This window comes from Fusarium tjaetaba (assembly GCF_013396195.1).
Source record: "Fusarium tjaetaba strain NRRL 66243 chromosome Unknown NRRL66243_c0000159, whole genome shotgun sequence".
Lineage (NCBI taxonomy): Eukaryota > Fungi > Ascomycota > Sordariomycetes > Hypocreales > Nectriaceae > Fusarium > Fusarium tjaetaba.
In genome coordinates, this window is record NW_023501355.1 from 98,033 (window position 1) to 123,690 (window position 25,658).

Consider the following 25,658-nt stretch of genomic DNA (forward strand, 5'->3'; position numbering starts at 1 on the left):
ATCATGACACATGACTGTTTGATGGCAGGAGCACGCTATAATCTTGTTTATTTCCAGCTTGGCACCTTGTGGCTTTGTGATCTTCCACTCGAAGGATATTGGCTGGCAAGTATTCAAGGAGTAGATGAAACTGCCATTCGGCATGGCTTCACTTTCACGTCCACTGTCAAAATAGAAAGCACTGAGACAATAGAGCTGTATCCAAAGGCTTACCATCAGACGCACTTCTCTATCTTGATAACAAAGCACTTCAATCTCGGCATGTAAGCTGGTCTTTGGTTTAGCTATGGGAACATGAGAATCAAGCCGAGCAGGTGGACGTAACTATACCACTAAAGACAGATATCAGGCGTGATAGTGCCGGTACTGCTTACACGGTTGACGCAACACGATGTATCATCAGGCAAGGGTCTTTACATAGCCAAGGAAAAACACGTCACTTAGAGCAACTTCACGCTGAAGCTAGTCGCTCACAAACCTCAGATAATGAACAAGATACAACCTGGCCTACAAATCCCCGAGCGTTTCAGATCAAGACTCGGGCTTGGATGATGAGCGATGGAATGGATGTGTAGCAATAGGTTAGAAATAATCACCATATGGGTTAGCTCTCTAAATATTTACCAAGACACTATATCAAGTGCAATTAAGTAATAAAGCTTTTAAGAACTATTGGAACTCTTATATCCTTCCTTGAGTATCTGTAACTCGTGCTTCGATTTCAAAATCATAGATTTGTGAAAGATCTACTCTCACAATACCAGTGCCAGGTCGATCATTGTTTTCACCAATTATTCTCTCATAAATAGAGAGTACCCTAAGAAACAGGAGGCGTGCAAGAGAAATAAACACTTTCCTCGATGCACCTAGGATATATCTAGGACTAGCCGAGAAGTTGAGGGACTTAAGACGGAGCTCGGCCAGCTCGAATTGTTTCACTTCACTCATGGAAAGTATTCAGGATCGGTTTTCCGGGAAGCTTCAATGTTCTGATAAGGCTTTGCGGCCAATTAGGTTTCCAAGACATCCTGGCGAGCGTCTAGTGTTCCAAAAGCACGACATCAGGTCGGACCAGAAATGACTCATCGCCAACTTAGCTTTAAAAGAAACATTGGATCATCTTGAAAAGCCTGTCTCTACCAAACTAAATTGTCTCAAAATGGCTTCCGCATATATTCAAGAGCAACTTTCACAGTTCTTCGATCACATCGATCTTCCCAAAGCGCTGCGAAAAGACATTCGGCCTTCTTTGATGCTCTTGAAAGCCTTGCACACTCACTCGCTCGCCACGCTCCCGTATGAAAACCTATCTCTGCACTATAATGCCACTCATAGCATCGACCTCGACCCTCAACACCTTTTTCGAAAGATGGTGACTGATAGACGGGGACGGGGTGGTTTCTGTATGGAAATTGCGATCTTGTACAACCACATTCTTCGGGCCGTAGGATTCGATGTATATACTGCTGGAGTACGAACTCGAGGGAGACTTGAGGGTGTTCCAAGAGGGGACTATCCAGGCTGGTAAGTAGCTTACTGTATCTCAGTTGTTGTGATTGAACGAGGAAGTCAATTCTACACATGGAGGGACCAGAATCAGGGCTATCACTGTACAAATAACCTCATGTTCTTTTTAGACATGCAAGTATTCTGGCAACATGAATCAAGCACTGACTAGACACTAAGGAACCATATCGTGAATATCATCACTTTCCCGGATGGCAGCAAATATCATTCCGATGTAGCATTCGGAGGTGACGGCGCCACGATGCCAATGCCACTCGTCGACGGTTTAGTACACAAGAACCTTGGAACCCAGCAAATCCGACTCAAGAAAGACTGGATACCTCATCAAGTCCACAAGACAGAAGAGACTAAACTCTGGATCTATCAGTATCGGAACGGCGAAGACAAAGAGTGGAACTCTTTCTACTCGTTTCCTGGCATCGAGTTCTTCGCTTTGGACTGGGATGTTGTAAACTGGTGGATCAACACTCACGCGGATAGCCATCAGCGACGCAACTTGTTGACTATCAAGTTTCTGCTTCGGCCTGTGGAGGTTGAGGCGAGCTTTGAAGGGGAGATGGAGATTTATGGAAAGAGAATGCTTGTGAATGGGGTTATTAAAGAAAACCTGGGCGGAAAGACACAGATCATCACCACTTGTGACAATCAAGGGGAACGTGTAGAAGCTCTTGAGAGGTATTTCCAGATATCTCTCAGCGATAAAGAAAAGGAGGGCATTCGCGGCTATGTGTCGGAGCTCAGAGGCACTGTACCATGAATAAGATGAAAGTAGTCTCCCAGATCCAAAGATAAACATCATCAAGCCTTGAGAAAGTCCCATAGAGCACCTTCACCCTTCACTTCAACCAACTCACTTCCATCATCTCCAACAGCCATACTCCACAGCTCTTGGCCATGTCTCATCAAGAGCTCATAGCCACCCTGCGGACTCGGTTGAAGTGTGAAATACTCATGCGACTGGTGGTGATCGACTCGCGCGATGAACTTCTTCCTGTCGTTGTGGCCGATGATAGTCCCAGAAACACAGTTTCGGAAGCCCAGCCATCTATCTCGCTCGATACACTCCCAGTGAAAGCCTCCTCTCGGGTTGAAGCCCTCACAAAGTCGGAGGTCGCCGTTGACGATGGTGATGACTTTGCCTGAGTCGCGATGGCGAATGATGAAGGTTGCTCCGGGGTAGGGAACAGATTCGGTGTAATCTCTGCAGTGTTCGGTTGTTGTTGTGTGTGTAGGCGTACCTTGGCCATCGACAGTGGAAGCCATGGACATGGTATCAATGAGATCCATTTCTTTACTCATTCTGATGATATTCTACTGTCGATAATTGTGACTCAGTTGCGGTATTGAGGTGGTGAGATTGAATGCATGTCCACGTAATGCGTCAGGCAGCTGCAGAGCCAACCACTGAGATTGGTGCATCTTTGACAGCCCTTTCAGCCGCTTCAGCACCCGACAATGAAGCGCTGGCACAAGCAGTTCTATATAACGGCAAACGTAGATGAGTAAATTACAGGCAGCGGCAATGTATATGTATAACACATTCAATAAAACAGGTTTCTAGGAACAAAGAGCTTCCAAGTTTGCCCCTGGTACCTGAGAAATGCTGTAGGGTAAACTCGCCAGACTTGCCCCAGACGGAGATGATCGACACTCGCTCGGCAGCTAGCGAGTGATAGCCGCCTGCAACTTGACTTATAAGTCCTACAGATGTGAATTGTCGATGTCAACAATATCTGTTCATGTCGCGCTGCTGCGTCTGGCACCGTATGTTACGGAACTATTATATGGCATGGTCTCACCAATAGTCATGCATGCCCTTGATTGCCTGATACTCGCAGACAAGGTCAACACCAAACCCAATGCCAGTAACCAACTACGCCGTTGGCCAAACCGAGACACCAAAGTCCTAACAAACTCAAGTCATCAATATCAGAGCCAGAATAAGGGTGTGAGACAAAAGACCCTGCATGAGTACAACCAACCCAGCCACGACAGCATCTCTCGAAACACATACTCTGCACCCTGGACGATTCAAGGTCACAAGATTGAGCAATCAGTCATTTCTTCGCAGCCTTAAACGCCCAAGACACAAAAATTAACTCGCGCCAAGCCTCGCGTGACCTCAATCACAAACACCGTTTTAACCGCCCGCGTCGCATGGCATGGCACGGCATGTCACGGCATGGCAACGCATTCTCAAGCTGGTCCCTCCCCTCCCCTGTCATTATCGTGTCATTCTGATCTCTCGGGCTTCACAACAAAAACCGTTATGCTATAAGTTAAGTTAATCCCTCCCGTCGCATCCGCAAAATGAGGGCGCCACAGTAGCACTCGTAACACGTTCTAGACCAACGGAGCAAAGCCTACGAAGCCAAGAACTGTGGCTCAGGGCACGAGGACACGCAACCCATGGATCCAAAGGGTCTAGAACGTCGCTGTGCTGATCTTGGGTATTCCCGACGAGTTTCCCACGCTCCTGAGAACCAATTCATCCAATAGGACTGCACGGCTGTGCGAAGGTTTCCTGTGCCACTGCGCTTCGCTATTGGTTCTGCGACAAGGCGCAACGGAGAAGGGCGATTGAGAGACCCCGAGGTAGAGAAATGGCATAGTGCTCGCTGGGGTATCGTATTAATGGACATGCTCTCGAATTAGCCAGGAACGCTCGGAGCCCGGCAGGAGCGGAAAAGGGCTTTAATTGAAGCAACGTTGTATGAATGCCGGGAGATCGATAACGGTCTTTTCCGGAGGCGTAGTGTACTGTAGTATTGAGTCTATTGACTGGCCAGAACAACAACGCTTTTAGTCAATAGCCAGACAAGAATAGCAGCATGGTTTAGAGACACTGAGACTACAGTAAAAGCACCGATTCAAATGTCTTTGTTGACTTACCCTCTGCGACTCTGCCCTGAAAATCAATAAAGCCAAGCCCTGCCTGATCCGCATCGGCATGCCCGAGCTCCATCATGATCTGATAGAAAAGTGTCATATGGAATAACTGATAAAATAACTGACCAAGTGCCTGAGGGCTGATCACGCGGAAACACTCGCCTACTCAAAACATCGATGTCTTCCGTGAGTACAGTACCCGGGATGCAATGTGGTCGAAAGCAATCAGCTGCATAGCGCTCAGTTACAATGCATCAAGCACAGGCACCTATTGCCGCATCAAGGAAGCCAGACCACGGACGTTTTTCTAGAGTCAGGCCGAAACAGATCAGTCATATTGGCCGAGCTTATGGCCCGGAACCTGAGCATGTAAAACAAAGGCCCAGATCTAGAGCCTCCCTCGTGTGATGAGCAAGACCGGACGGACCTTTTCAAAAGGACCCTTAATTTGTAAGAGGACCAGAAAAAGAAAGGGATTCACCGCTCCATAAATCTTCAGCCCTGGGATCACCGGGCCCGTGGCTTAAAAGTCCATTTTGAGATCCAAGCTCTGCAAGATGGCGTATTCTGGAATACGGTTCCAACGTCTCACATAAGTGCCATGCAATTTCCTGCCAGCAGAAGCCCGCGAAGACGAATTCTAGGCCGCATGGGACTGCAGTCCTGCAATGCAACACTCTCTTGCTCTTGTCAGCGCTTGCGGGGGTTTGACAGAAGAGAAAAAGGCTTCGTCAGAACATGGTGGCTGTGACAGGTTTACTGCTTAGAATGGTTGGCTTCCATTTGTAATTTAATGATATGCAAAACACACGTTGCTCAGCGTCTAAATGGATGTCCAAGCGGGTCGATCATTCATCAAACTTCAGCTTCAGGGACCTTTTGGGGCCCACCAGTTCAAAACGCCAGCCAGTGAGGAAATGGATGAGGCACTGAAGAATTAGGGGACCCTGCCAAGCCAGTGTTCTAGACTCCAGAGCCATGAGTCTAACAGTCTGACTCTCACCCACTCACTTAAAAATGGCGAGCGGCATTATTTCCTCTTTTTTTTTATTTTTTTTTTTTATACGGAAATAGCAATTCAAGCGGAAAAGGAACCATCTGTCAGCAATAACCTCAAGACCAGTGCTAGAGACAGTTAGTGATTCTTGACATGACACGGCTTGCCAAGCAATTCGTGATCGTCTGACAAAGAAGACACTGACGACTGATCCGTCGCATCCGTCGGGTCGGGGAGCTCGATTAATTAGAGCGCCATGCATCGGGCTCCATGGGAGATACGGTAGAATTGCCGCGGCATCGCATCGCATCGTATCGCATGCATCGCATACTACATATTATCGCATCAGATAAAACAGACACGCGTAAGGTTCTATCCCACTGTAGTATAGGCAAAATGAGAAAACGGAGCAGAGGGGGAAGGGCGTACACGGGGTGGGAATTAAGAAAAGGGTCATCCATATCCCCGATTTAGAGTATCTCCGTCTCGATCCCCTTGCAGCATTGATGAGGCGAGGCTACATACATTTCCATTCCTCCATCGTAAATCTGTGAGATCGAGAATTGTGATTAGAATATGGATATGTCGATGTGGGAAAAAGCAAGCATCTCGATATTTGTGCAAAGAGAGAGAGAGAGGCCATTGGTTACCAGGAGCAGCTCCGGACGGGAGGACTCTCTGGCTGTTTATAACGAAAACGGACGCCCATCGAAGGTTTGGTAGAGCATCTCGGCCGGTGGCGTCGCCATCTCGATGTGGCTCCGTCACTTGATGAGGGCGGTCTTTTAGAGCGTGTTCCAGATCGATCTACAACAAAGGGTCTTACCTAACGTTGGCTCCCAGGAACATTTTCCATCTACTCACTACTGTACTGTACATACACTAACTAAGCAACACGCTGAGAGAGTTTCCATTCGATGATAATACGGCCAGAGGGGGTGTCTGTTGTGTGTCGCGCCATGGGCAATTGGTAATCGGGTTATGGGAATTGTGGGTGGCATGGCCATGGGCATTTGCTCAAAACCACCACTGAATTGGCGGCCGTTTTGTGTCTGGACGATGTGGATGGCTCTGTCTATCTCAAACTCTAGACTGACCCATCAGTCCAGTTTAAAACGGTCTCTCCAAAGGGCTGAACGGAGCGACACCACTCACTCGTATATTAGTGATCGATCGCGATGAGACAAGTGCAGTGTGTCTTTATCTACGACTCGACACGACTTAACCAGTCTACTTAAAACACATCTCGATGATTAATTCCTCTGTAACGAAGATCAAACAGATTCTCATCCCACACCTGAGCTGACTTGGCTGATAATCTTTCGATGAATCAATCAAGATCCCCCTACCTACTACGCACGTTAGTCTAAAACCCCACATATCTATCTTCCTTCTCATCGGGACCATCGAAAGGCAAAAAATTAGGAAAAATGATAGACGATCGCGGGTTCTGATAAGCGTTCCCGCCCAAGCCCAGTCCCGGCAATCCGACGATCAATCACACTACGTCTCCAGTTTCACTCGCTGATCCGATGAGTAAGTCTGGTTCTGGGCATCGAGAGGGTTTCAATCGCACGTGGGTGCTGCGTAACTGTCGACGTCAGTTTTGCGATAAGCGCTTCCCTTGTGTCATGTTTCGAGGGATGAATTACGCGCGTGCGATGGAGATTGCATCATCCAGACGGCTATTGACAGCTCCATCGAGCACCACTGTAAGGTAAGTTCTCGATGTTCGGAACTGCTGGCTAGACGATGATGATTTACTGAGATCGGGAATAACTCAAACCCTGTCATCAATTTCGCTTTTAGGGATCATGATGAGATGCAGGGTATTGCCATCGCCAACGGGGTCATGCAGGCAGCCTAGACAAGAACAAGGTCGACGGAGAAGCTCCGGTGCTTGTGAAGGAAGCTCACGATGTCGATTGCATGCCATAGTACGATGCCGATGGCACTCGGAGTCATAGGGGTGCTTTTGCCTGTCTCGAGTGCCGTGCCGGATGTGACTGGCACGACTTGGCCGGGTGTGATAGCGTGAACGTGAATGGTGCTTTGCACTCTGTTTCAAGGTCTTGGCAAAGCACGTTGCAACTTTGAGGACCAATCCAATGAAGCCGTAACGGACGACATCGAGATGCTCAGGGCCGTCTGTTGCAATGCAATGTGTCCATGCAATGCCATGTCTTTCTTTTTCATGCTCAACAAAAAGACACATGTATGTATCAGCAGAGTGACAGACAGCTCCGGAGCCAGTCATCTGTCGTTATTCCCGTCCAGAACATTCAGATATCTCGTTAGAATGCTCTGGACTCTACCCATCTACCCACACCCGTGAAGCGAATCGACGAGATATCGCCATTGAAACGGAATCATCTCCGACTAGTGGGATCTGGGTCATGGGACAGAAGGAACAGAACAAGACAGTAAAAAACCGAAGCTTTCAAGTCCTTCGATCCTGTTCTAATGGCCCGACCAAGGTTCTCGTCTCTGTGCCCTGAAGATCGGAAATTGGCTGTGTCATCAAAGGAGTGGCCGATGGCGCTACGACTGTTTTGGAGGCTGACTCCAAACGCCGGAACGGAATGCCCTGCCAAGATCTCCGTTCGCTAACTCCGTTTACCGCTTACTGTGATATCTCGTTAACCCACTCCCTTTACCTCGCTCAGTTGCATGTTAACAACACAGCTTCTTCGCAAGGTCCCTGTGAGTCACGGCAAGGGGCCCTGTAAAGAAACCAAAGGGCGGGAAGATGCACCCGAAATAGCAATTCATCCCAACACGATCCACTGTCAAAAGACAGCAAAGAAGAAGCGGTCATAAACATCATGAAACTCAACTCTACAGCATTGTAGTTTCCACGGCGGTGGACTTTTCACTGTCAAGCCCAACACGCCAATTTACACATTTCAACAATGCTCTATTTCTGGGTACACTAAACGCTAGCTCAGAGCCCAATCCAACGGTTCAGGCTCATCATGCAAGGACAGGGTTCTCGCTCTCGCTCTCGGTCAGAGTCAGCCCTCAAAAGGAATTAGGGGTCCATCATCTCTTCTGTACGGAGTATAGAGTATCATTCACTCAAGCTCGACCTCAAAACACTGGAGCCCGCCCGTAAGACCAGCGTTGCAGCCCTGAAAAACTGAACGACCCGAATCCCCGGGTACGCGGTGTGCTGCGCTGTATGTAGCATTCTGCTCATCTTCCTCCCTGTGGATATTGGATCACCCCGGTGCTTAGATCGTGGTGGTGCCCGTAGTCGCGGGCGGCTCTGTTGTTCTGTTCTGTGATGATGGGCTGGGCTGGGCTGAGCTGGGTTGTCTACGTTGCATCAGGATTGAGGCTTGTAAGTGACAGCCATCCAATAGCGCCTTTCCATACGAGGACAAAACTTTGCAAATTACAATCCTGTCAAAATGGAAGCTTGGCGGGCGCCCAATAGCGACTCTTTCATGTGTTGAGAAACGACACCGATTTGTTTCTCTCAAAGTTATTCATGCATTGACCGTGGATGAAGAACAGGAACAAACTCTCTCTCTCAAGACTCATCGGATCCCGCGATATGTGTGAAATTCACCCTAGGATTCAAGACTCCATCCAAAGATCCGCCCTTCATATAATGTTGGTCGCACAACAAGGGTTAATTACTGCATCACATCTACTCCGTGCTGTAATGTACATGCCGCCCGACGCGAACGCCATTGTTTAAATGTGACAGATGCAATGGATGCTTATTGTATCAATTGCGCGGCCTTTCGGCGCGGTTCAAGCGTCGCCATCCATTATCAATCACCATGGCATGGCATACGCATGCCGTACAAGCCGAAAAGCCCGTCACTTGGACAATCAGTTGAGACAAGAGGCAGCAGGCACCCGCGGAAGACGGGCGCACGCAGTCAGCTCGATATGTCCTTTTACCTACCTAATTAATCCCTGTGGCTTCGTGCCCTTGCTGGGCTGAGCTGGCCGATCCGGGGTTATTTTAACGGTGAACTCAATTTCATGAGGCGGACCATGTTGAATTGTCGTACTACCGTCTACGTCTACCGTACATTTGACTCATCTTGCCAGAGCAACACTGGACAACTCATCTTGGTCCAAGCTGTAGGAGGTGAAAAGCGAGAGCGATACAGCACAGGCACAGGGTCTTTTTGCACAGACTTTGGGGCCCTGAAGCTAGAAGCTTCATCAACACGAGACTCTGCAATCTAATTTGCAGGAAGCTCCCATTGTACAAGGAAGACCCCGTTACGGGAGCCCGGAGCGACGATTGACAACAAGACATCTAATAATGCAACAAGCTTTATCTGCATTTGCATTTTTGTTCCTTTTTTCGTGCCCGGGTTAAACAAGGCGGTAAATAAGTAGATTGCTGCCAAAAAGCAAACAATGCATGAATATATTGCGCTGTACCTTTTTGTCTCTGAAGCTGTGCCCCGTTGTCGTCGTAAGCAGTTTTGAGCTGGTTCCTCCCGTGCCATATGTACAGTTCTGTAAGAGGTACAGTACATACAGGCATATCCGAGACATCAGGCAGCCTCAAAACGGGACGAATTTGGGCGTGAGGTTAAATCACGGGCGCTGCAGGGGATAATAACAGAATATTTCTGGGCAGTTCCGTGGAGTCGGTTAATCAATTAGACACTGCGTGATGCCTCACCAACATAACCCGACCCGCCAGGTCAAATCAATCATCACAAGCCAAAACAAAGCTCTAGTGGTGATCCCGTAAGCCCCGATAGATCGCATAAGCCCAACACAAAAAAGAAAACGGAGCATCTCAGATGAATCGACAGGGGTTAAGGTAAACTAAACGGACAAGATGGAGATGGACGGGTTTCGCCTGGTCAGGACTCAGGACCCAAGACCCAAGACCTGACGTTGCATCGGCCAGGCCTGTTCTGGTATTGGGTTCGAGCCAAGCCACGCCCCCTCTCACTCCCTCTGCCTCCTCCGTTTTTGACTGAACCTGAGCTTGCTCTGTTGATTGAGTGAGTGAGTTGAACGCCAAGTTTCAAGCCAAGACTCAACAGCTCGAGAGTTTGTGTATGGTTGCTGAGACAATTATCCCTCACCGAGAGCAGTCTTAGATAACAGCTCAGCTTTGTCTGGTGCTGGCATATGCCGCAGATGCAAAGTATGCATGTATCTTTTTCCAGGTCTCAAATTGAATTGAACTGAACTGAAAGCTGGTGCCTTGAAGAGGGGCGTGTGCTTCAACTTGGACGCTCCGTTTTGCTCGTTCTTGGGCTTGGCACAATGTCTTGCTGCTGTTTCTCTTCGACCCGCTGCCGATCTTTACTCCGCGACACGCCGTCTTGCAAGACACCTCCGTGGACGAGCAGTTAAATCGTCGATCCGCAGCAGCACAGCTAAAGGAGACCAAGGGGAAGAAACTTACGTAGCCCCCAAAAAACCACACATACAGAGGCTGCCCTGTTTCTCTCTGGGTGCCCGTGTATGTGTGTGTTGCATCCCATTGCTAGCAGGTTCAAGAAAAAAGAATAAAGCCATTTTTGATAAAAAGGCCTGCTCACCCCCCAGAACAACGCCTTGGATCCAGAACCTACATCCCTTTTATGAAACGAATTTCACGATACGACTCGACTCGACTCGACTCAACTCTATACGATACATACAATAGCCTAGTACATTCTAGGCTCTCTTCAGTGATAGCGATTGATTGATTGTGCACTCAAATAAACACACGAGGGGCTCCAATCTGCTCACTGTCCCAGCTGCAATCGACCGGACTAAGCCTCAGCCACCTGTGCTACAGTTCGAAACTGTACCATCCGCCCGTACCGTATCTACCGTATCTGTCTCTCTGTCCCGTCGTCTACGTATACGACGTAGCGTACGTAGCGTAGCGCGCCCTCCCTGGTCCCCAGTGCCCAGTCCCGTTCAGGCTCAGACAGGTCAAGACAAAACACAAGACACACCCCCCTCCCCCGGACGGGCTTGTTTTCAAGGCTCCAGAGTTCAAGAGGCTAGGCCCCTGGTCGCTCTTCAATCCTTCTTAACCAGCACAGTCCCCCTTGAGGGTGAAGCATTCAAGCAAGAGCCAGCACAAAGCAGCAAAGCAATTACATTACCAAGGCGCCAGCACATCCCCATCCACTTGAAACAAACAGAAAAAAAGGCTTTAGCTTCTTTTTCTTCTTCCTTATTCCTTGCCCTGCCTGCCTGCCTGCCTGCCCCTTGTGGTACATCACCTCAGAAATTATCTATATTATAACCCGCCCTGTCTGCCCTCTCCAACCTCGTCTCCATCATCATGTCTGCCAGACCTTCAAGCCACCACTTTGGATCAACCAGCTCAACATCATCAACACCTTCTTCAGGCTCCGACTCAGACTCTTCCAGCTCAGGACACAGATACAGCATGGACTCAATCGCCCTCCCCATCGCCTCTGTCGAGGTTCTTCGCTGCATGCGATGCGCTCGCTCAGTAGAGGCTACTTCCACCGACGACGTCAGCACCATGGGAATGGTTCGCATCGCACACAACCTCTACTACTGCGAACGCTGTGCAAAGATGGTCGGCTACAAATAAATGAATCAACCAACACACAACAACTAAAGGCCTGAACACGAGTAACACACCGAACTACTTTCAGCTTTTTCTTCTTCTTTCTCGGTGGAGGGAAACAAATCACATTGCGACATGGACGGTTAATCCCCAAAGCATTCAATGATTCTTCCAACCAACCAGTCAGCCAGCCAACACACACAACAACCACCTTTTCGGCGCAAAGGAAATATGATATTCGGCTCTTAACCACCAGTGTGCCGCATGAATACATCCCTCTCCCGCCATTAGGGTCAGCCAGCCATTTCTTGCATTTGGCATACCCAATCACCACCAAGAGCAAAGCCATATATCACCACAAAGCATAGTTGACAGTCAACATCAACATGCGAGGACGACCTAAATTGGCACCCTCTTAACAACAACCGAAGCAAAAACAAAACCCAACGACACTGACAAAACCCACCTTCTCAGCACCTGCAAATCTCAGGAACCAATTCCCATCATTTTTTGAGGTTCAGGGCATTCGAGTAATTGGGTGCGGCATGTCCGGCATCAATGTATGGGTACCCCGTCAGCTTCCGGATCAGCACTTGTCAGGCTCAGCTCAGCCCAGCCCAGCCCAGCCCAGCCTGCGAGTGATCAACCCCTCCAAAAGATAAAGACTGCATTCACTGCCTCATGTGAGATGGATACCACTTGAGGCGCTGTCTTGTCAATTTTCCATGACCACCAATTTTTTGTGTACCTATTTGACGACCTTCATGTATGGAGTTTTCTTTGGGATGGGATATATAACATTGTCACACTATCGGATTTTCTTCTTCTTCTTCTTCTTCTTCTTGTATACCCACAGATACCCTGTTTATTGCCGCCGGGCGCTTCGGATATTTTTGGGGTTATTTGGATGCTTTTACTTGTTCGCTTCTATTCATCGTGGTAGATACACGCAAGACCACGGCCTGGTGCCTGGCACGGCTTTAGCCTCCTGGGCAGGCTATTTTATCTATATGCTTATTGAAACAATTTATTAAAAATTGCCATATCATATCATATCATATCTCATCATATCATTGTGTCTCGTGCATTGTGCTCTCACACCAATCTCATCTGTGTCTTGCGTGTTGGTCATGTAGTTGGTGGTCATTGACGCCTGATCTCTAACACTCACTGTCCGTCTAACTACAGGCTACTACAACAGCCCTCGGCGCTACGTGCCGTCTCTCGCATTGCTAGCACGTATTTACATCCGACCAGGGTCGGGAATACTGCCATTGGCTCATTCGTTCTCAAACGGTGATTGCCATTTTTACCCTCCCCCTCTCAGAACCAATTAGAGACAGTCCAAGAGGAATTTCAACAGCAGACTCGATGTTGGCTGCCGAAAGGTTACATACCAGCCGCTGACGTCTTGGCTCCCCAACTTTTCCGTAATCATTTCTCTTCAAGCGGGGGCTTTAGATGTGTATGGAGGGCACAGAGAGATAGAGAGAGTTTTCATGATCTGAGTCTGAGTCTGGCTTCATCGATAGGAATGAGAGCGGAGTTGGGAATGGAGACATGGCGGTCTCGCTTCGACTCATTTCACTTTGACTTTCACTTTAATCTGAGACTCTGAGACCTGTCCTTTTCCCTTTTCGCCTCCCCCTTTCCCTTCTGCTCTTCTCCGCCTGTCACTCCAGGTTTTATCCCGGCTTTGGCAATTCTCCTCGGTTAGGGTTTTTAACAGAGCCCAGAGCAACTCCACTATTTCTGTTTACTTGCTTATTTCTGCAGATTTAGTGGAGTCTCCAATATCTTGCACCCGCAGCTGCATCTGCATATTTTTTTCTCTCTACTCCTCTGTGAGGCTATTCCCACTGTCCCACTCGTCGTGGTCTAGAGCCGTCTCAGAGATGCGTCGAGATTACGGAGTACGACGACGTGACATGACATGGATATGAGTGCCTGCCCTGAGAAACAAGGCCAAGACCAATCGATCCAATAGTGCAGTGGTGCCGCACTCACATGCAGATTGGCTTGCGATCATTGCATAAACTCTATGTAATATCTACCTATGTCCGTGTGACAATGACACTTGAAACTCAATCAGTCCAGTCACACTCACACTTGCACTTGCACTTGCACTTGCGCTTGTGCTCGCCCTTACAAATCGTAGCTGGAGATTTCAGCTGTCGACTGCAAAGCTTAGGTTTGCCCAGCCAACCATCAAAAGTCAATGTCAGTTCGCGTGCGGCACCTCAGATGCAAACAGTGGAGTCTTGAGTATGAGTGCCGTGGGCTATCCGTAAAAGGTACCAAGATAGCTCATAGCCTAACTGCAAGTTACCCAGCACCGTTGTCACGCTTCTGCAAGCTTTGCAAGCCACGAGCGTAACTGTTATAGGCATTTCAGAACATCCCAGCCACACGATGGATGATGGATGTGGCCTAAAAAAAGCACATATGGACGAGACGAGCTAATGTACGACTTGTCCTCCTGCCGCACAACGCGCCTGTAGTAGCAGATTGAGAGGAACAAGACGGAGTATGTACATAGGTATTTGACTTTGGAGCGGCAGTTGAGGAGATGCATGCGTCTACAAAAGTGCTACGGTAGTCGACTGGAGTGGATTGGAATGTAACATTGGCTTGCGTAGCTGCATCTGCCGTTATCCTTCAAATAGAGGAGATGCAGGTCTAGACTCGTCAAGACTCAGATTAAGAACACTCCGACTCCCCGCTCGCTCGCCATCCTCGGCTCCGTCAAAGGCTCAAGGCAGCAGCTGCGAAAAATAAAGGAATTAGGAAATAAGATGGCGGCGGTGGCTTGACGGGTCTAAATGCCGGAAGGTTAACAATCCGAGACTACGGAGTACGAATTGCTCGAAATGGCCATTTCTTGATTCCTCTGCGATTCAGGACCTAGCAGCTGCACTAACACCAAGATATAGCACCTTTTCAAAGTCCCCGTGCCAAGCTTTTTTTCCTGCTCGTGTGCCTTGCGTTTCCTTGCTCAACTTGCAGTCCAGGGTTTCAGTACCGTTCTTGACCAAGCTCGAAATAGCATCTCATTGACCCGCAGGGGTTGCAGTGAAGCCAGGGTAGGTAGGTATTTTACCACATACAGAAGTAGAAGTGTGAAAAACATGTCCAGCCTGCTGGTCTACCTATCCATCGTATCGCCCGCTCCAAAAGCTGACATGCAGCAACTATGAGGCTGTCATGTCGTTGGCCTTTTCCTCTTTCCTTTTTCCTTGGCATGAGACGTGAGACAAAAAATGAACCCCTTGTCTTGCCTTACATTGGAGCTTGGGGAGTATATACTGTAGAATGCACTGAATGTCACTTTGTCTTAGAAGATAGGCAATACGCAGAGACAATTGACCATTCTGACAAGGCTACAAGACAATTAACGTCGGAGTCCTTCTTATCCGTGATAGATAGTGAGACTTCACTCACCGGTCTAGACCCGACCCCCCGAACTTGATTCAAGGCGTTCGCTCGGCATGTCGTCCGTTTAAAGCAGAAGCGGCATCGACGGATCTGAAGGTTATGGCAACAAACATCCCGAGGCCGATCCGTCCGAAGGGAATAACGCTTTTGGTGATTCCCTAGACTCTGAGCAGTTCCGTCTTAATGCCGTTTTAACCGTCTAATTATCGAGCCCCCATGCACAGCAACGTCGTGTCGTGATGTTATCACCGTCCTCAGTTCTCAGTCTTCCCATGCAGCAAATGAGCGCTTTTTTCTTTCTTTAACCCGTCTTACACACCCCCGACAGGTCATATCCATCCATACAGTACAGTACACATTCCCCCGTCTAACCAGAAAACGGTTGCGCCCGTGAGCTATGCAGCCAGATGTCATAGGGTCCCCGCGCGCCAACTCCAACGCGAGTTAGCTTCACCTTGGATGCCGCAAGGGATGACGTTTTCTCATGCGTCAAGGGTTTTCTCTGCTCCCTTTATTAACAAGGTCAGAGCGGTGACAGTGACAGGAGCCACACCGAAATGAAAAAGAAGAACCCCGAGAAAAAGGGCTCAAGTCATGGCCCTGGATGTTGGAAGAGGAGAGAACAGAAAAAGAAATGGACCTCATGTAAGTTTTTCTGGTGGAGAACTAAACGCACGGGAGATCATCACAAAAGATCAGATCAGATATTCTCCATTTGAGGCTCAAGGCCCCCGAGATCCCAAACTCAAAAATAGCAAAAGGAAACACGTATTTAGAAACAGAACACCAAGAGCATGGATTAAAGGGGTTCTGTCGCCCTTCCGTGCAATTCCCTTGCACAAACACGTACACACCATCAAAAACGTGCATCTTCCCGCAAAGACCCTGCGAATGCCCTCACTCCAATATGACCCACCCCCCTTTCGTCATCCCGCCCTCTGACCTCATCGTGCAGGCCACCACGACACCGACGTTACGTTATCGAGCAGTCCCAAAAACAGGGCGGTCTATAAAAAACAACACTGACATGGGTGCGTGACGTCGCCTGTGAGGGAAAAAGCTGCTAAACGGTTTGCTTTTGCGGTATTTGACATGGGTTCTTTTGGCCAAACGGTCGCCAAGCGGGAATAGACTGAGGTGTGTGAGGATGATGTACATGAAGATCAGAAACCCCCTACAATGAGCGAAACGGTGAGGTTGTGGCGTATGTGTAACTCGACTTATTTTGAGCATTATAGGGCTGTTGTGTGCACCCGGCGGTCAACGGGCGAGCTTCTATGCTGCTTCTAAGAATATTCGATTTCTGATTACCGAGATTGTCTTCTCGATTACATACCCAGGTGCTTTCGTGCATGCTCACACCAAGACTATTCCAACGCCTTACACCCAATCCCTACAGACCATAATTACAAAGTTAGACATGCAAACGCATTATATCCGAACATCATGTTTCCGTAAACCAACGACCGTGAAGCTATCAGCCCTCCATTCTCACATCCGTCTCCCTCCCAAGATTCTTCAGCAGAAAGCTGCGCTTGAAGTACTCGTTGGGGTGAACAATGGTCTCGAGCTGTTGTTGTGTCATGACACCCTCATCCTTGGCCTTCTTGATCTCCTGCTTGTGCAGATGCTCAAATACACTGCGATCGCAATTAGTACATAGGTCATTCGAGGCATGAGCATAGACTTACCGATTGCACGCCATGTGAAACTTTTGCTTGTCTTTATCCTCTTTAACGCCCTGGAGAACAGAGCGATCATTAACACCCATAGCTTGGACAAGTGCTGAGAGGTTCTCCATGTTGAAGTGTCGGTATGGGCATCCGTGGGCCTCACCAGGACCAGGAGGATGCTCGGTAAGGATCTTCTGACAACTGAATGGACTATAACCACCTCCTCTTCGGTTGGAATCACCACCGACATCACCATAAACGTGACGAATATTATATCGGTACTCCTTGTTGAACTTGTCATCTGTGATCTTGTGGAAGCTCTTTCTCCAGAATACAAGACACTCCTCCAAGTTGAGCCCAATGCCCTTGAGAAAGAGCGAGTACTGCAGTCGACCATAGTGCTTGAGATGAGCGTCTCGACGTAATGAGCGGTGCAAGTGGGACATGCAGGCTGGGAAGTGTTGGGATAAGTTGTCGATGTTGGCGGCGCTGATCTCGGCACCGGGCACAGCGGCTGTGCTGGACATGTAAGATGCGTCGGGGGTGATGAAGTTCTTGGAAAGATGGTTGAGGATGGGTGTGAGTCGGTCATCCTCGTCAAGTCGGGGAAGGGCACGGGCAGTCAACTAGACACTGTCAGTTCAGACCTTGGCAAAGAGTTTTCAGATGCTGTACCTCAAGTTGTCGCTCCAGTCGCGAGCTGAACTCCGAGACTACCATACCAGCCTGTTCTCGGCCTGGCACAAACGCCTTTCCAGCCTTCAAGAACACTCTTCGGCTCTCAATGAGCTCGGGAACTCGTTCCCAGTCTACCTTGAACCATGCATCATCATCATTCTCGCCCTTTCGGTTGCTAGAAAAGGCGGCTAACTCCGCAGCATACTCCCTCCTATCCTCATCTGTTACGTCTTCGCACCAGTCTAGTCCAAGAGTCTTGACAAAGGCAGATCGCTCGGCGAGATCGTCATCATTGAGTCGCAGGCGGAAAAGCATCGTCTCAACACGGGTGAATCGACGGCGCAGATCTTCAGTAGACGAGAATGCAAGTCGGAGGATGAAATGGCTGTAGTGGTCTTTTTGGCGTTGCTCGAAGATCTTCTTGGAGCCTGAGCTGTTGGCCTCGAGGTGAAGATGCTTCTTGAGGATGGGCTTCATGTGTGTTGCAGTCTCGGCAGGAGTCTTGTTGCGGAACGAGCATGCTTCGAGTTCAGCGAGAACTACCGAGTATTAGATACGCCCATTACTGCAGTTTTCAGCAGCCTACCTCGAAGTCGGTCGATGGCCCATTGTTCAAATTGCTCGAGGGTGATATCCGCTGTGGGAGGATCTGTGTAAAAGTTGAGACGATGAGGATAGTCTAGATCTTTGTATGTAGGCGCAGCGAATTGCTTCTTGCGATGGTCGACGACATTTCGCCTCTTGGGGTCGATTCGGTTCAAGTCTTGCCGCAACATGATTTCGTTGTTTGCTGAGTATCTGTATCGAGGGAGTGGAAACTAGCCAAGGAGTGGAATTGGTTGGCAAAATGCATAGAGAGGGAGACGCGACTTTACGCGTCTGGCGTCGCGGGGTGGAGCGGGCAATTAAGGGCCTGTAGCCCAATCAGAAGCGCGCGAGGTGTTCCCCAGGTGATTTTGGCATGCAAGCCCGCGATTTACTTGGTTCCATCAGACAATGCAATTAATTAATAAAGAAGGCTTTGTTCTTAAGTCTAAGAGAGTTCAACCATTTACCCCGTAATTAATGCTGGAATGAATGGGTCACTTAAACTTATTGCAACGCGACAACGGAAGCGATTTTGCATCCGAACGTCCTGCGACCATGCATTTCAAGAGGTAGCTTAGTCGATGACCTCAGTTGGAGTATTCAGTTGTTCCAATTCCCCGTCATTCACAAGTGAAGCACTCATGCCTATCAGCTCCCTCCCTACCTTATAGCGCATCAATATATCCTGCAAATAACATGAGCCATGCCAGTTCAGCTCAGACGTAGACCTGCGGCATCAGCTCCCAAGACCTGTCGCTCTACAACTCCATTCAAAGTCCCTTCAACAGTATGTACGAGCCTCGACCAATCGTTGTGTATGAGTCACTCATTCTTTCAGATTGATACGGAGAGCAGTTCAGACTCAGCTCTACTATTTGAACTGCCGCCTGAGGTTCTTACCATGATCTTTGATCAAGCGCCGCAGGTGGACAAGATCATGTTAGCGATGACCTGCAAAAGTTTACTCGCAACTTCACGGCTGTGTAGCCTTTCTGTACCTCTCCGTGAATCGCACATGGCCACTTGGAATAGGCCAGACTCTTCACGCACTGTAGCTTCATGCTCATGTTTGAACATGGGTGATTTACTCCGGAGGTTTCGGCCAAGGGACGCTCGTGGTCGACCGAGTCGGGCGTGGAGTTGGTGTCTGGACTGCTGTAGATATTTCCCGACAAGACGGGGATGGTGGCAGCGCCGAATGAGAAAGGCGCCTGCTGTGGTATCTCGAGATGGGCTACCAAACTGTGAGCCTAGTATTAATTGGTTCAGTCGCGGACTCAAACAGCAGTGCCCTATTTGTTACCTGAAAGACGCCCAATAACTTCAACAAACAAATTAAAATATGGAGATGATATCGTCAAGAACATAATTTTGATGGGTGTTTCTTATGATCCTCTAACTTTAATTTTTGAGGGAATAAACGAACTTAAAGACCTCCGGGATAGAATTTACGTTCAAAAGTTTTCACGCTTCTGCCTAACACCAACACTGCAACTGAAGCAGCACAATTCTAATTACAATATACAACGCCACGAATATCAAGATAATAGGCCTCAAAACAATACACTGGTTAAAGCTGCTGCGCACTGAAATTTTGTTAAACAGACCCATGGACATTGAGTGATTAGGGGACATATTTGGGCTGAACACCAGGAAACTCATGATGCCTTCATTTTCCTCTCGCCTCAGTGGATATCCTGAGTCTAACTTTCATAAAGCCTAAAAACTTCTACAAGTCATTTTGAGCTCGTTTCAACTTTTTAGAATATTAATTTCCTATATATACCATTCCCTTTTCCCCATCACTAACCTCAGAACTCACCACTCTTTCCATCCAATTTTTGTACGACCAGACTTGTACATTACTCACTAGCATCACCCATCATAGAGCATCCCCCTTTCTGCACTTTATACTTGCTCCTGTATCAAGATCAGCATCACTAAGTCCTTCCTTTTACACATCATGGACATTCAGCAGTACCTCATTCCCGAGCTTCCACAGGAGGAGTCTCCAGATGGCTCGAACCACATGAGCTTGTTTCCACAGATGCCCCTGCAGGACTTGGATTTCAAATTGCAGAATGTTCGGCAATTCTTCCATTTGGCCTGCATTGCACCGGCACGAGACAGAGATAACCTGAAGGAACTCGAAGCCAACTTCAGGGAAAGCGTGAAGACAGGCAACCTCCAGGATCTTCAGGAGTTGATCAACCCTTACCTACAACCACCAGATATCAGGATCCTCCACAACATCGATTTCATCCAGAACGAACTCTCTGGTGCGCCTGAGGAGATCAGGGACTACTACCAGCAATTGATTCAGCGCATCCAGCCAGGGCCTCATGACCTTCGAGTCTCCCCAAACGCTCAAGAGTCAACAGACAGGATCCTCGAGTACACAGGGACATACAAGTCCCGATATGGCTCAGCCCGTCACTTTATGAGGCGGCTGAGGCTGGTATATCGGAGGCTGAAGAAATTCTGTGACTGTAGAGGCAGTTTGCAGCACCGTGAAATGGATCGCCTCGAAGAAGTTAAGGAACGTTGCCGGCACCCAGCTGTCGTCCTAGGGAATGGCCTCCAGTACCTGCAGTCTATCGGGACGAACAACCAACGCGTTGATCTCATCTCAGCCTTACCGGCTCTCATGTTGGCGTATAGCTTGATCCATCAGGTGCCAGGCCCAGTCAAAGAGCTGGAAGAGATGTAAGTCGTCCTTAATTTTCGCCCTTGTACATTACTGACCGTATCTAGGTTCAACGGAGATCTTGGCCGATGGAAGACCATCAGCATCCAGAACCAACCTGACCTCCGCTTGTTCGAGGCGGTCGCAGGTGCTGCATTTGCAGTCAAATCTTTTCCCCAGGCTGCAGACATGTACCAGCTCAACCTCAACAGCACTGCGCAACTGCAATCTGTGGCTTTCGATTTCATCCTTCAAGCGTCCTCCGGTAAGTCTTCTGTTATGCCTCTGTTGGTGCTTAGATATACTAACAATGATACAGCCATTCAAGAAATGCACGCTGAAGGTCTGGACGTGGATGCACCCCAAAGCACAATGGAAAATTCAGTTGGGGTTAGCGAAGATCACAAAGCTCCAGACCAGCACGATTCTGGCATTAGCATGTACACTCCCGTTGAAGACGGCATGTACTCTCAGATGCTAGGTGAGGACGACGACTATTCCTCGGCTGATGCCCACCTCGGGCCCGAATCTCAGTGCTCCTATGGCTTTGTCGACCTGTAACTTATCGGGCAGGTCTGTTGGGTGTAACACCAAGTCTACGAAAGTCTACGACTGCATGCATTTATGGATTTTACGAGAAGAGTTGTGCATACGTGAACCCAATTTGGGGGCGAACGCGAGCGTATTTTTTGTATTTTATTTTGTACTTGCACGGATTGGTAATGAGTTATAGGTTGTATGGAAGTATAGATGTCTTGCTACTCCCCAAGCTCATCAACCAGCAGCAAAACAAAGAGGAACTGTAATAAGAATGCATTATTTTGCTGCATAATTCTAAGTGCAATTTTATGATTTTATAACATATCTCTGCAGTGACGTATATCGCCATCACGAGGCTCAGATCAACTCATTGTGAACTATCCCATGTCAGCCAAGATTGAGCTTTGTTAGAACTGTCTTCTATACTTACTTAGGTAGTTAGATGCTTGTTGACGTAGCTATCTTAGCTTGATGCAAAACATGCTGCTCTTCAGGCCTCCACTGACAAAGAACCCTTTGTCTATCGATCAATCTCCGTAATCAGTTAGATGGAGGCAGTGATTGCCAGATCTAGACCACTCGACCGACGGCTGAGGTGGGTGTCGGTCCTTGATGAATGCGACGGGAGGGAGCAACGGCTGCTAGAGCGCCTCTCGCTCCCGAACAAGTGGAGATAGCCGGGCGCTTATGGGGCACCATTTACAGGGGCGGGCGGTAGGTGGCTTTCATTTCTGTAGGGCTGAAGAAGAGATGAAACCAACAAATGCAACATGAATGTCAAAAGACTTGCATGATCAACGATGGTGATAATAACTGCGTGTTGATCGTATGTGAAATAGGGAACTCAACAGATAAAAAATGAGCCGATGGATAAGCATAAGACACCAGGGCCAAGATTATCGCAAGGCATACTCACATCATCCATCCATCGAGGTAGTATTCCATGACTTGTGACTCTGGGTTCCCTACGACATGGATGACTCGAGAAAACGGCCCCCACCCTAAAACGCATTTGACATGGATAACACATTAGTCTAGCACATATGTAAGGTGAGTGAGATATCGCTAAATAAGTTTTAGGAGGGGAAAGACACCCGCGTTGAAGCCCGTCTTACCTTATGCCGTAGGTAGGGTAGGGTACTGTCACACTCTCACTGGCCTAACGGGGCTGGGCTAAATGGAACGGACTGGGGTGATCCCTCAAGGCTGCCTCATCCACTCTGTGCCGTGCCGCGCTGCGCTTCGCTGATGAGAGGAGGGGATTAACAGACAGGGTTGGGGCTTAAACATGCCAAACCTTGAACATTAGCTGATTATCTTGCTTGAATCCATTTCTACTCGCTCTGCTTCATCTTCATCTTCATCTTCAACTTCATCTTTAATGTGACGTCTTTCCTCATCCTCTCTCCCATAAATCTTCATATGGGGCCTCGCTTCGTTAACAATTACTCATTCACAACTGCCGCGTCAGCACTACATCCGCCGTTCCTCAGTCAGCCTTACCACCACAGAACGTAACCCACCAGAAATGCTATGATGGCTACCTCGAGCGTCTTCTCCGCTCGACGTCGCACGTCACCCGGTGACTCTGACGACACCGACATGAGCTTCCCTCGCTGCGCACCCGGAAGACGTATTCCCAGCTCGGAGTGGGAGAAGATACGTCCAGTAATCACGAAGCTCTACCAGGAAGAGAAGCGACCGCTCAAAGAGGTCATGGAAGTCCTCGAGCGTGATCATGGCTTCACTGCAACGTGTGTAAACCTTTTCTTCTCTTAAAGTCTTGGGTGTTGACTCGTTTTGCAGTGTCAAGATGTACAAGTCGAGGATTTGGAAGTGGGGTCTTGACAAGAAGCTCAAGAGTGATGAGGTCCTCGCCATTCTCATCCTGAGGACTGAACGTGAGGCGAAGGGAAAGATATCAGAGTTCACCATTCGCGGTCAACCAGTCGATCTGGATAACATAAACAGATACATCCGACGGAATCCGGGCCTTGTTGCGCGCTTCAGGGCGGGTGTTGTGCCCAGCATCCAGACAACTCTCGAGGTCCAATGTCGAACACCATCACCAACACCGAGTTATCACTCGTTACCACCGACGAAGGAGATTTCCAACGTCGAACAAGTTCTCAATCTATTTAGGGACTACTTCGATACCTCTTTCACCAGTGGAATATGGAACCATGAATATAATGGTGACTGTGTCAGCCCAAGGCCTGGCGACCGCAGTGTCGAGCTGTTTGAACGTGTGGTCGCCAGCTTTGGTCTTGTCAACAGGTCAATGATGAGAAAAGATGAAATCTCAATAAGCACTCTCCTCACTCCAGCATTCGAGTCGCTCAAGGAGATAATCGCCTCTGAGAGCCCGGTTTTCGCTGTACGCACAGCTTTCCTCTTGTGGTATCTCCATCGATTTCACAAGGAAGACCTTCTTCACATTGTCATGAACTACCTCGCTGGCTTAGTACCTATTGTACTGGGTCATGATCACCCCATGACACGAATCTGGAAAATCATTGGGTCTCAGGACTTCTCCGATCATTACGAACTCTCCACACGACTCTACTCTTCTCTCGTGCCTCTCTTTGAGGAGCGAATTGGATTCGCCAACTCCCTCACCACAATTCTCTACTGCGACCACATCGACTGTCTTGTGCACCATGGCCAAACAGCAGAATCACTCAGTGTCGCTACACAATACAGAACCCGGGCAGAAGCCACACAATTACGGCATCCTTGGCTCCGCGAACTTGCAATCTTACAAACAGGCATAATTTGCAATGCGAAAACGGCTGAGGGGAAGATTGAGGAGGCAATGCAGTGTCTTCAATCACTAAAAGACTGGGACCTTGACGAGGAGCAACAAGCCGGTATGAACATTCAACTAGGCAACTACGGCTATCAAATGGGTGACTTCTCCTTGGCAATTGACTGCTTCCGCGAAGCATCTCGCCTCATAACCGCCAGCCAAGGCGACGAGAGGATCCACCTCACATGTCTCGCAAACCTCGAGTCCGCACTGCGCAAAAGCGGAGAGGCTGACGAGGCAGCCCAGGTGCATGAGCTACGGCTCAGACGATTATCAGACTTTGCCAGGGAGACTGGTACCTTTGCAAATCTGCCTGAATCCTGCGCTGCGGCCGTGAGTCCGGGGGATAGTTACAGCTGGGACGCTCAGCAAGTGTCTGATTGGCACTGGAGTGAGGATGGACACGGTAGTGCGATACCTAACTTGGGATTGACATGATGCCTGCAGCATCTGCTTACTGCATTATGTTTCATGATACAGGGGGGTTCTGCATGTTATGAAATATGACTTTGTGTATATCTATTGAGCGAGGATTTCGGGGTTAACGCTTTTACGACTAAACATTTTATTACGACGAAGACATTATTAGGAATGAATCCAAGAGATACAGAAGAAAAAGCAGATGATTCAAAGAAGGATCAGTCTAAAAGGCTAGCTGGTGGGCATCTTGGACGAAAGCGGTATCATTTTTCGAGGCCACAACTGGCGACCTCCCGGGGCTGTGTAGTTGAAGCGGGACCTTATCAAGGATCTGCGTAGACTTTATCCATCTTATAAAAGCTTATCCTATTGTTATTGACTCTCTCTTTCATGATGTTGAATGGGTAAGGGCAAAGCAGCATCGTGATGTTTTGCGCGGATCACACAGTCTTGCGTTTGCAACGAGATAACAAACTTAACTCTGTGATGTGACCATTGACGGCAGTATGCCTGGGATAAGATATCCCTGCATTAGTGGCCGTTGAACATGGCTCTTGAGTGTTCTGTCGAGTTCGTTGTGGCATATGCTTGTGAGTGTTGGGTTGCATAGTTACGGTCTTCTTAGGGATGCTTGACGAACAATGCTGGCAGGCAACAACGCAATGAAGTCAGAAGTGAGATATCATGATGATTCATCGGTATACCACACGATATTGACAAACAACGTTATTTTCTAGGCCATTGGCTCCGTAGTACCTGGACGGCAACGAACTGAGATGAAGTCAAAATACCAGCAACCATCACCTTCGCTGTCTCCTAGAACTGCCTCAAGTAAGACACGAGCTGTTTTCTGTTAAGAAATAGGACCTTTTACAGTGCAATTAAAT

General features: G+C 48.5%; 6 protein-coding genes across 6 annotated transcripts; 4 read left to right on the forward strand and 2 right to left on the reverse strand.

Annotated features, from left to right (window-relative positions):
• Positions 1 to 1,159: 1,159 nt before the first annotated feature.
• FTJAE_7843 (arylamine n-acetyltransferase) lies at positions 1,160 to 2,284 on the forward strand (the record flags this gene model as incomplete). The annotated part of the gene is made up of 2 exons (XM_037354598.1): positions 1,160 to 1,524; positions 1,687 to 2,284. The coding sequence occupies 2 exons, from the start codon at positions 1,160 to 1,162 to the stop codon at positions 2,282 to 2,284; spliced, it is 963 nt and encodes a 320-aa protein (XP_037205099.1).
• A 41-nt stretch (positions 2,285 to 2,325) lies between these two features.
• FTJAE_7844 (dynamin family) lies at positions 2,326 to 2,826 on the reverse strand (the record flags this gene model as incomplete). The annotated part of the gene is made up of 1 exon (XM_037354599.1): positions 2,326 to 2,826. The coding sequence occupies one exon, from the start codon at positions 2,824 to 2,826 to the stop codon at positions 2,326 to 2,328; it is 501 nt and encodes a 166-aa protein (XP_037205100.1).
• An 8,861-nt stretch (positions 2,827 to 11,687) lies between these two features.
• FTJAE_7845 (uncharacterized protein) lies at positions 11,688 to 11,966 on the forward strand (the record flags this gene model as incomplete). Its single annotated transcript, XM_037354600.1, has 1 exon — positions 11,688 to 11,966. One exon carries the CDS (start codon positions 11,688 to 11,690, stop codon positions 11,964 to 11,966), a length of 279 nt encoding a protein of 92 aa, XP_037205101.1.
• Positions 11,967 to 16,854: 4,888 nt separating this feature from the next.
• Positions 16,855 to 18,504, reverse strand: FTJAE_7846 (DNA primase large subunit; the record flags this gene model as incomplete). Its single annotated transcript, XM_037354601.1, has 4 exons — positions 16,855 to 17,017; positions 17,069 to 17,676; positions 17,726 to 18,267; positions 18,315 to 18,504. 4 exons carry the CDS (start codon positions 18,502 to 18,504, stop codon positions 16,855 to 16,857), a joined length of 1,503 nt encoding a protein of 500 aa, XP_037205102.1.
• Positions 18,505 to 20,279: 1,775 nt separating this feature from the next.
• Positions 20,280 to 21,563, forward strand: FTJAE_7847 (uncharacterized protein; the record flags this gene model as incomplete). The annotated part of the gene is made up of 3 exons (XM_037354602.1): positions 20,280 to 21,022; positions 21,071 to 21,267; positions 21,322 to 21,563. The coding sequence occupies 3 exons, from the start codon at positions 20,280 to 20,282 to the stop codon at positions 21,561 to 21,563; spliced, it is 1,182 nt and encodes a 393-aa protein (XP_037205103.1).
• A 1,515-nt stretch (positions 21,564 to 23,078) lies between these two features.
• Positions 23,079 to 24,789, forward strand: FTJAE_7848 (uncharacterized protein; the record flags this gene model as incomplete). Its single annotated transcript, XM_037354603.1, has 2 exons — positions 23,079 to 23,296; positions 23,349 to 24,789. 2 exons carry the CDS (start codon positions 23,079 to 23,081, stop codon positions 24,787 to 24,789), a joined length of 1,659 nt encoding a protein of 552 aa, XP_037205104.1.
• Between the last annotated feature and the right edge of the window lie 869 nt (positions 24,790 to 25,658).